Below are 11,749 nucleotides of genomic sequence, written 5' to 3' on the forward strand. Positions count from 1 at the left end.
TTTATATAGCACTGAGTCAGTCCATTCCCAGCAAGCCAGAGCATCTCTCCCAGCTGAGATAACCCTCTCCTAGCAGAGATAGCCCACCTTCTATGCTGCTTGGGTGGCCACTGGCTGTCTTGATAAGAATAGTTATTAAGCAGCATTTCTGACTGCAGTCCCCCCTCTTCACCAGGCCCACCTGTTGTAGGAAGAAGGAACTCAGGTTTCCCCAGAAGAAGATGTTAGTCTATGTGAATGCTGCTTCTGGAGCTGTGCAGTGCACAGACTGCACAGTTGTGCATAACAGTTTGCTAAGATGGACATGGGAAAGCATGAAAGAAACTGCCATCTAGGGAGCCCTTACTGTGTTCTACATGTTTTTCATAAAATCCAGTTTTGCCACCAAAGAAAACTGATTCAAAGAATTTAAGTGACTTTAATGGCTTTACACAACTGTAATGAAAATGGACTTCAAACCCTAGTGAGCATTAAAATTAAATAAAATGATCAGTTTAAAAATTATCATCCCATTTTAGATATTTTCCCTCACAACTCACCTGGCTTTAAAAGGTGAAAACACATCCTCCTGCCTCCAGCCATACCTGTCCTTCCCTAGGCCTCCACGTTCCTCCTGTGAGCCCAGGCCCACGGCTTCCATATCTCATCTGTCCATTCTGTGTGACACCTCGCCTCCATCTGCACATGGCATGGCCTTGCTCTCTCCCAAGCTACCAGCTGGGGCTGTGTCTCCTGGGGCTCCTTCCTGTCTTTACCCTCCTCAGCTTCTTGGGAGCACATAGCCCTGTTGGCCACTCCTTTCTGGATTTTATTCCTTCGCTCCCAGGACACTGGGCAATCATTCATTCATTTACCTATTAATATTTCTTGAGGCCTGTGCTTGCCAGGTACTGGGCTGGGCACTGTAGGCATTCTAGGGTCAAGTTACCCACAGCCCAGGGCAGAGACAGATTTGATCAGATAAGCACAGAAATCACTAACTTAGAATTGGAGTGAGTGTTATGAAGAAAGAGCATGGGTGCTTTGAGAACATAAAATAGGGCACCCTCACTCAGGCCAGGTGTAAAGAAGCCTTCCCTAAGGAGGCGATACTTTGAGCTATGATCTGCAGGAAGATCAGGAATCAGCTGTGTGGGAAGAGTGATCTAGGTGTTACCATGACCTATGTGAAGGCAGAGATGGAGGAGCACATGCCATGGGAAGAAGTGAAAGGAGGTGGCATGACAGGTGTGTAATGAATGAAGGGGAGATGGCATGAGACTGGAAAGGTAAACCAGTTGCAGCCTTTTAGGATTTAAGACTTTATGTTAAGTGAAATGGCAGTAGCCATACAAGTTGTGAACTACGCAACTCCACAGAGTACCACTTATATTGTGGTTTATGGTAATGGTGCCCTAGAATTATGAATGGTGTGCCTAGAGTTGTGTGGTATGTATCCTACACAGCCATAACAAAAAGCCAGGTAGTCTAGCTACAGTGAGTAAAATGGATTGGCATGGGTTAACAGGCTTGCAGGAGCCTGTTTCAGTGGCTCCTGGGCCGTTGCACCTCCTCTTCACACTCACTCCTTTGAGCAATTCACTCTTACGCTTATCTGTCTTTCTAGAAATTCTTCCCTAGAAAAACCTGAGCAGTCTTTGACATGAGCAGTATTTAAGAAACATTTTAATACCAAGAAATTAATTTAACCAAGGAGGTATAAGACCTCAAAATAAAACATTGATGAAAGAAATTAAAGAAGACACAAAGACATTGAAAGATAGTACATGCATATGGATTAGAAGAATAGTGTTAAAATTCTATACTTCCCAAAGCAATCTACAGATTTCATTCAATCCCTACCCAAACACTAGTGGCATTTTTCACAGAAAAAAAAAAATCCTTAAATTCGTATGGAACTACAAAAGACCCTGAATAACTAAAATATTCCTGAGAAAGAACAACAAAATTGGAGGCATCACATTCCAATATTTCAAACCATATTACAAAGCTATAGCAATCAGAACAGCATGGTATTGGCATAGAAAGACACAAAGGTCAGTGGAACACATTAGAGAACTCATAAATAAACCCACGCAGACATGGTCAAATAATATGACACAGGAATCAAGAATATACAGTGGGGGGCCTCCCCTGGTGGCGCAGGCGGTTGAGCACTGAGCTGTGGAGCTGTCCGCAGTCTCTGCAGCGCCAGTTCATTCCCGGCTGGCAGGCGAGGGTCCCACTTGGCATGGCAGACCTCTCCTGTCACGCCTGCTGTTCCCCTCAGCAGTGTATTTCCTCAGTCTGCCTGTTCTGTTCCCCGCTCTGTCTCTGGTGAATCCTCTCACCCTCCCGTGAATCTGGCCTGTACCCCGGTTCTTGTATAAATAAATAAATCAATCTTGAAAAAAATGACTTAGTCTTTTAAAAAAAAAGAATATACAGTGGGGAAAGGCGTCTCTTCAGTAAATGGGGAAAATAGACAGCCACATATAAAAGAACAAAACTGGACCACTATCTTATATCAGACACAAGAATTAACACAAAATGGATCAAAGACTTGCAGCTAAGACCTGAGACCATGAAACTCCTAGAAGAAAACATAGGCAGGAAACTTTGTTGAACATCGTATGTGGTAATGATTTTTGGCTTTAACACCAACAGCAAAGGCAATAAAAGCAAATATAGTGAGATTACATCAAACAAAAATGCTCTGCACACAAAGGAAATCATCAACAAAATGAAAAGGCAAACCTTGGACAAAATATTTGCAGGTCATGTATCCAATAAAGAATTAATATCCAAAATATAGAAAGAACTCAACTCAATAGCAAAAAAAAAAAAAAAAAAAAAAAATCCAAACAAAAAATCAAAGCAGATCTGAATAGACATTTTTTTAAACAAGACATGCAGATGATCAACAGACACATGGAAAGGTGGTCAACATCACTAACATTAGGGAATGCAATTCAAAACCACAATAAGAGGCCTTCCTGGTGGCACAAGGGGTTAAGAGGCAGCACTGTGAAGCTCTACACAGCCACCGCAGCATGAGTTTGATTCCCCACGTAGTGCAGCAGACCTCTCCTGTCTCGCCCGCTGCTCCCCGCAGCAGTGTATTTCAGTACATCTGCCTGTTCTGTTCCCCACTCTGTCTCTGGTGAATCCGCTCACCACCACCCCCCACACACACACCTCTGGCCTGTACCCCAGTTCTTGTATGCATAAATAAATAATTCTTTAAATAAAACACAATAATACATGTCAGAACAACTGTCATCCACAAGTGCTGGTGAGGATGAGGAGGGAAGGGAACCCTTGTGCACTGTTGGGGGAATGTATTAGTGCAGCCACAGTGGAGAACAGTATGAGGTTCCTCAAAAAGTTAAAGATTACCATATGATCCAGCCATTTCACATTTGGGCATTCATAACCCCCCCTCCAAAAAAAAAACATTAACTCAAGATATCTGCCCTCCCATGTTTATTGCTGCATTATTTACGATAACTAAGATACAGGGGCCCACCTGAGTGTGTCCACCAGTAGGTAAAATGATAAAGGAAATGTGATGCGCGCGTGCGCACACACACAGAGGAATGTTCAACCATAAAAAAACAATGAAATCTTGCCATTTAAGACAACATTGACAGACCTTACATGAGAGCACGACACTATGATGAAATAAATCATCTCTGAAATAAGTCAGAGAGGGAAAGACAAATATTGTATGATATCACTTATATGTCAAATCTTTTTTAAGATTTATTTATTTATGCATACAAGAGCTGGGGTACAGGCCAGAGATGCGGGGGTGAGAGGCTCCAGCAGAGACAGAGTAGGAAACAGAACAGGCAGACCGACCGAAATACATTGCTGAGGAGAGCAGTGGGCGAGTTAGGAGAGGTCTGCCTCGCCATGTGGGTTTCTTCCTGGCCGGCTGGGGACCGAACTCGTGCTGCAGAGGCTGCAGACCGCTCCATAGTGCGGTTCTCAACCCCTTGCACCACCAGGGAGGCCCTATATGTCTTAAAAAATAAAAATCTTAAAAAATAAAAATGAAGCTCACAGATACAAAGAACAGATTGCTTATCAAAGGTGAGGCATATGGGAGGTGGGTAAAATGGGTGGAGGGATAAAAAGGCACAAACTTCCATATATAAAATAAATAAGTCATGATGAAGTAATGTACAGAATGATACTATTTAAAAAAGAAGAGAACACTAATCCCATCCGGAGGACAGGAATCACTCAGAGGGCTGGGGCTCCACCCAGCAGAGGCTGATTCAGGAGGCAGAGGGTAATTCAGCATGAACAGGGCTTAGCCACTGGGCAGAGCTCCAGGTGGAGGCCCACATAAGGGCAGAAATCCAACTGGCACCTGGGAGCAGGTGCCCCATCCCTCAACCACCCCATTCCTAGTGTTCCAGTTTTGCTTCTTTGAACCTAAATCCTCTTCCCCCAAGATAACCACTCTCCCAACTTCCATAGTCATCAGGCTTTTGTCTTTTCTTTGCTTCTTCTTATAATTTTATTACCTAAGTCTGCATCCTGAACAGTAGGGAGGGATCCTTCCATTATTAATATAGAGAGCTAAGAAGGGGCTTTATCAAGGGCATGGACAGGCAGAAAGTTAGAGGAGCAGCAAATCGGAGGAAGGGAATAGAGGGATGTGGGGAGGGGAGGCAGTCGTGTTTAGGAACTCAGGAACCCCTGTTGGAACGCTCCTGAAAAGACTGCGCAACTCCCAACCTCAAACCTTGCTGTGTCCATAGTCTGAAGCTGTCTGTCCCGAGGACATTTTTCTCAACATTCCCTGCCAGGCCCCCTTCTCTGCCAGGGGCCCTCCCCTATTTTTAGGGGAAACTTAGTCCCAGTTCAGCATCCTGACCACTGTGGAGAACAGTATGAGGTGGGGCCCCAGTCCCTCCCCTCCTTTCTACCACTGGCTCTGTAGTGAGGCTAGAGGCAGAGGGACAGGCAGACTCAGGGCCAGCACTGACACCGCTCACCTGGAAAACTGTCCCAAGGCATGGCTGCCTGCAGTGGGGTATGCTCCACTTGAATGAGTGAAACCCCCAGGCCCCAGCACCCCTGCCATAGAGGCCCCTTGCACTGAACCCTCCCTACACGATCACTCTGCCCGTCTTTCAACCCCCATTTGATCATAGCTGTCTCTCTTGAGGTCACTCTCCCTGCCCAGCAGAACAGGGAGCCCTTCAGGACCACAGAATGATGTCCTGCAGTGAGGGGGCGGCACCCATCCCAGGATCCTGCTGGGGGCACAAGGCTGATGGTGGAAGGAGGGGAGCAATGGATGCCAACTTCGGGCCATGTGGCCCCACTAGCACAATGGGTGCTTTTTGTTTTCTGTGCAGACATTGTCAACTGTGACCTGAAGTCCACACTGCGAGTGCTGTACAACCTCTTCACCAAGTACCGGAACGTGGAGTGAGGACACCCTGGACAGTCCTCCAGTCGCCTTAACCTGCTTGTTCCTGTCTCCTGCTCTGTGCTCTCCCACAAGTCCAGCCATTGCCCAGAGATCACGGGAACTGAAATTATCAAGGAAATGATCACCAACGGAGTAGGCCCCAGCTCCCAGGCCCTGGGAATATTCTCTGCTAGGTCCAGATTTCCCTCAGTGTCATTTGGGGACCAGCTTAGGCACAAGTGGCACACCCCCAAGATGAAAATAAAGATAATAGTTAACTGTTTAATGAGTGTACACTATGTACTAGGCTAAGTGCTCCTATATGTGCAAACTCCTTCATCCTCCAGGCTCCCAATAAGCAGGTGTTATGATTTCCTTTCACAGACAAGGAAACTGAGGCTCAGACAGGCTAAGGGCTTGCCAGAGCTGGCATTTGTTTTTCCACTTTGAACAATATGTGTTACTAGCCAGTCACAGTGCATTCTTTACACATGCTATACATGCCTGTGTGCCTATGTGTGTGCACATTTGCACATGCACACCTGTGCTCTCAATGAAGACAGAAGCCCACTGATCTCACCACCAGGCAGACTAGGTCACAGCTTAGTGATTCACACTGAAATTGGCAAATCAAATTTAACCCAATTAATAGTGTGTGTGTGTGGCAGGAGACATGTCCCTCAACTCCTTTATACAAATGAAAATTACTCTTAATTCCTTCAGATTTGTAATAACCCCATACTCTGGTTTCAGGGTGACATTTGGGAAGGATTCTGTTTAAAATTAATGGAGTGGTACATTTTGCAGCCTTTTTGCTTGATTGCATGTAATGGAAATGCCCTATATTTTCCTGCAAAATAAGTACTCAATTCATTATCGTTAGGCAAATGAACAATATACCCAGACACCGCAGAGAGCTGGGTGCAAGCCCACGTGAGCATAGCTTGGGAAGTAGGGCTCTTCAACAGGGACCCTTGAACTTTAAAGAAAGCAATTCCTTTTTGCCTTCTAATTGATCATTTAGACCATTTCTGGCTCAGTCTGCCCACATGCAATTACCAGCTAATTCAGGCGAGGAAAAATGTAAGTCATTTAGACCAAAGCCGAGCTGTTTCCTTGTGTGGGTTTACTCGTGGGCTTGTGGTTACTTGTATCCCCTCTCCATGAACCCTACTTTGAAACACAGGACTCTGGTTGTCTTAGGCTGCTGGGTCCTGTCAGAAGAGGAATGAAACAGGGTGCTAGGGAGACCAAAAGCAGGGAAAATACACACTTAACATAGGGGAATTCCCTGAGGCAGAGGGATCGGGCTTGCATATATTTGTGTCCACAAATTGACCAAGGCCTCGGGATTAATCACTTATACTTACATCTTACAGAATTTTCCTAAACATGCCATTTCCTAAAACAGCCTGTGTATTTGCCTCTAGAGCTCTATGCCTGCTTTCCACTGCGCTGGGCACAAAGTCCATGTCTACTCTGAGGAATCAACTTTGATCTCTCTTCATCCCACTCAGAGTTAGGATTCCCTTATTGTCCAAAACATTTCCTTCTCAACATTCCTTGTACACCTCTATCTGCAGTTGCTTAGAATCCATAAAATTTAGACATACTACATATTTCTTTGGTATTGTGAGCATTTAAGACAATGTATGCTCTTGTGTTGATTCATGTTAAAGGATATAATTCTTTTTTATATACTTAATGAATTATATTTTTCATTAGGAAATCCTTAAAAGTGTAATATTTCTGTTCTTTTAAATTCCTGATAACAAATCAAGATCAGTCATTGCTTTGTCTCCTTGAGCAATACTAAATTGGGATGAAATAAAAGAAATGCATTCATGTAGACATGCTTTGCTATATGAATTTTGTCTCCTTTGTCTTATGTTCAAACTGAAAATATATAAATGCTTTTACTGAGAATGCCTTTTTGTATTTTATATATAGAGATATAGATATATATGGTATGAAAATATCCGACCACTTGGAAAGTTTTTTAATAACAGGTCTAATTTATTAGAAATTTGGGTTTCCAGGCTGAAGTCATTGCCTCAGGACCTGCCTCCTGAATGTGTGGGCCTGGATTGTACAATCTCATCCTCTCATTTAGAGATATTCCTTTAGGTTCTGGAATCTACTTAACACATGGCCAGGCTTTTTGAAGGAGGGACAGGGCATCAGAGCAGTAAATGAACCAAATTTAACCTTCACCCTTTTTAAAAGAGAAACTGATACAAGAATTAAATCTCTGTTGGCTCATTACTCCTTTTTTTCTTTTGCTCCTCTTTTCTAAATTTAAATTCATTGATTAACACATAAAGAATACTAAATTCAAGACATGAATAGACCTCAAGTAAAAAACCCCAATCACCCTCCTCTCTCCCAGCAGCAAATACCCCTACTCAGAGGCAACTGTTTTGATTCCTTTCTTATATTCACTTCCTGGGGTACTCCAGCCTTCGAAACTATCACCATACATGTGAAGTTGCTGGGTTTTTGTTTTTGTTTTTAACCCAAATAGCACATGCAGACTTCTGCTTTTTTCACTTGGAAAATGAAGTGTTTTATCTTGAAAGATTATTTTGCACTGAGTATTGAAACTTTTCACATTTTAAAGTGAGAACCTGAGTACTTTGTAAATCCAAATGCACATCTCTGGTCCAGCTAGGAAACCAAAATGCTGGCTGAAGGCCGTGCTACCCGAATAGTGATTTCAAAAGACTGAAACTGAGAACTGGTGAGTGATGGGTAGAGTTTTGTTACCAGACACTCTCTTGTGTCCCCTGAACTCACCTTAAAAAATAGGTCCATCTTTGGATTATTATGGTGAATCGTGTGCAGTTTGCTTAAGGCTTCATTCATACATTACTCGGTCTACTAACTTGTAATCAACTAAGAAAGTACTAGATTGCCAAGTACCCTCCATTATTCTGCTATAAGGCCATCTACTTTGTCAGAAGGCTTCAATTTCATCTGTGCAACTTTTCATTTGAAAAGTTGACATTTCGAAAATCTGGAAGGACTCTTTATCAGCACATCATCAGTGTTGCCTGAGTTGGTTGCAATTTGTAATTGCTGCTCTTGGTACTTTTTAATTAAGAATTACTGTTAGCTTAGCTTTATCATTATCAGTTCCTTTTGTTGTGGGTTGCTTGGTTAACCCTACAGAATATACTGAAACTTATTTGCATCAATAGTACTCTGGGTCTGTAATTTTGCAATAAGTAGACTCTAAGACATGTATACATAGTGGTTCAAATATGAATCATCCATCCTTCAGTGTGAGCAAATGTATACATAATCCACTCCTACCAAATTATCACTAATTTATTTTTCCACTGGAAAATGAGACTAGATGGAGTCAGTAGGTCAAGCAGTTTTGCCCTAAGTGGGGACCGATCAAAAATAATTTGATCCACTGCCTTTACTATGGGCTCATCTCAAGAATCCTACCTACATCAAACATCTCCTGTATGTAAGAGTGTTATGTTCTGAAACCTCCACAAATGCTAATACCACGGGCAGTCTTCCCTCATGAACTTCACTTAGCTCTGCTGGAGTATTTGAGTTGCTGTGAATACTGGAGACAAGAAAACTACAATGAGATGCAAATGCAGAGAAGTAGGTAAAGGCACAAATCAGCTAAGAGACATATGTCTTTACACCAGCTTCTGAGTATTTACAGATTCAGGTCTCAGCAGAACAAATTATATGCAGAGTTGTTCACAGCATAACTACAAAAACTGCAACACCAAGTTTTGACAGTTTTTCACTCCTTTCCCTGAAGAATATAAGCCTAGGCTACTTCCAAAATTTGCGCAGGCCCTCTGCTTCTCTACAGAAGCAAATTGCATGTGTCAGTTGGAATGTGTTTGTTCCCGATGACAGCAAGGAGTGGTAAGGGTGCTCAGGACAGAATGGGCAGCCCCCACACCAAGCCTGAGAATCTTGAGCTTCAGGCTTCCCAAGCAGTAAGTCACCAGTGAAGCCTGGTCTTTGGGAGTCTAGGGGAAATGAATGAAGTCAAAGAAAATTAAACCAGCTTTCTTAGGCTTTGGTTTTCTTTTTTGTTTTGTTTTCTAATTGGAGCCCATCTCAGAGTTTCCTACATTAATGCACATTCTGACTCCCCAAAGGGAGACAGGAAAGAGCATGTCCCCATTGTGCTTAACCCTGGGGCCTAACTGCCCCCTGAGAAATGTGCGGGTTGAGTGCTCTGGGGAACTCAGCCACTCATTTAGCCGTTTGACCACACAGTCAACAAGACTGCATTGTTGACTGTAGTCACTTGCGATCGAGGGGCAAGTGAGGCTCACTGGTGGAGCTCACAGCCTAATAGGGGAAAACATGAAGAACTAAGTGCAAATCAATGGTATTTACAAATTGCGATGACCACTGAGGAAGACAAGAACAAAATCTAAGAAAGAGGCCTCGTTTACATTCTGAGGCCAGCAGAGGCTATGAAAGAGGTCTTATTTCGATTCTGAGGTCAACAGAGGTCCCTGGCAAAGTGATATTTTAAAGTGTCACTGTTAGGGGGAAAAGGATGTCCTAAAGCTAATTCCATACAGGCTTTGTGGACTCCACCCCCACCCCAGGCCAAAGCTAAAGACACTGGGAACTCCAAATCCCATCACCACCAAAGGGAAGGCGGCTGGGACCTGAGGGTGGGGTTAAGCAGCCAGGTGAGTATAAAGACAGACACGTGGGCTTTGGGGGGGTCCCCCATTTTGGCTCTCCACCAGCTCGCAGCATCCGCCCAGCTCTGAGAGTGCCTTTGGGTTTCCAGGTCAGTGGATCGGGTAGGACGCATTAAAGACTTTATTTCCCTATTTTCTCCCTGGGTTGTACATTTTCCTTCTTTCCTTTTCCCTTGTAAATAAACCTTTCATTAACCTTTTGTGTGTGCCTGTAGTGGAGTATTCTTAAGTCCCTTGTAAGCGCGCGGGTGAGGACCCACAGCCAGGAACCCGTTCAATATCGGGGCTGCCCTATAACATCACCAGAGTATGGAGCTGATCAAGTGGAGACCTTCAAGGGAACAGCATGGGTGAGGTGCCCCAGCCAGGCGAAGGCCCAGTTCCTGGAGGGCCCAGTTTCTGGAGAACCCAGCAAAAAGCCAGAATGGCTAGAATGCCAAGAGCGAGGGGGAGAGGAGGTAAAAGATCAGAGGTGTCAGGGGATTGTTGATTTTATCATAAGAAAAATGGGAAGCAATTTATATTCCTCTTCTGATCACTGTGAGGGAACCAATTTGGGCGGACAGGTGAGCACTGTCGAGGTCTGAGACCACATTTCCTGTCTGCAAACCCTGGTCATGCTGGGAAGCAAAGGAGACCAGGGGAGGAGATGGAGCCTCTGCCCACCTGCACCCACCTTTGCCCACCTGCACCCACCTTTGGTCTCTGGAAGCCTGGTATGCAGGCTACCCTATGGGCAGTTCTAATGCTCCATCTCCCCAAGGCTGCCGGGGTGTGGGGAGAATGGGAGCCCCTAGACCTTTACCTATCTCAGTCCCCTGAGAAGAGCTATGGGAAATGAAGACCGGATAAGGCTGCATGTGTGCAGTAAAGGGAAGACCTACCAGGCAGAAAGTGGGCCCCAGGGAACCAGTACTGCCACCTTTTCAGCATGGAGGCCTTCTTCCCTCTTAGCCCTGTGTGGATTCAGTGGGCAGGAGAAATGCTGTCCTCCAGGCTGGGGCAGAACAAGGGAAAGCCTTTCTGAAGTTAGAATATTAATTTTACTTTCCAAATCCATATTAATCAGCATGAATTATAATTGTTGTGGTGTCTCCCCCATTATATTAAACCTAGCCAAAGGGGAGAGATCACTTCTGCATAGTTAGTGCTTTATGAAACGTCTTCCATGGGAAGTTATATTATTTGCACGGAGAGTTTTGAAATGCCAGAAACGTGCCTGGAAACCCCCACTTGGGTGCATCCTTGGTTGCAAAGCAGCTCAGTGGTGCCTGCCTCAGAATGATGCTTCCCCTGAGCAGGTTCCCCAGGTCTAGCACTGGAGTTTCCTGCCTCCGCGTCCCCATCCCCCTGTACTTTCTGCACACACATGGGCATTAGCTTTGCTGCTGGCATTTAAAAGGGCACTTAGGAAATTCTGAGAAGCCCCCAATGATTAAGATAAATGGTATTTTATCAGTGAAACAGACTTTTCATTTCTTGTTATCGATTTTCATGTTTTCACATCTTCAGATACAATTTGTTAGCCTAGGGCGGCATTCCAAGACACACAAACGTCGTTACAGCACCCGCTTTAAAGAGTGCCATATTTTATTGAGGTGGACAGAACCATAGATAAATATTTAATCTGTCG

General features: G+C 44.2%; 1 protein-coding gene across 1 annotated transcript in view; it reads left to right on the forward strand.

Annotated features, from left to right (window-relative positions):
- The window catches only part of PARVA (parvin alpha), a gene marked incomplete at its 3' end in the record, with an annotated part of 149,033 nt that extends 143,599 nt beyond the window's left edge, over nt 1–5,434 (forward strand). The window contains exon 13 of the mRNA XM_084254500.1: nt 5,358–5,434. Within this exon, the coding sequence (XP_084110626.1) occupies nt 5,358–5,434 (77 nt within the window). The remainder of the gene's footprint in view (nt 1–5,357) is intronic.
- Between the last annotated feature and the right edge of the window lie 6,315 nt (nt 5,435–11,749).

This window comes from Talpa europaea, assembly GCF_964194135.1.
Source record: "Talpa europaea genome assembly, chromosome: 1".
Classification (NCBI taxonomy): domain Eukaryota; kingdom Metazoa; phylum Chordata; class Mammalia; order Eulipotyphla; family Talpidae; genus Talpa; species Talpa europaea.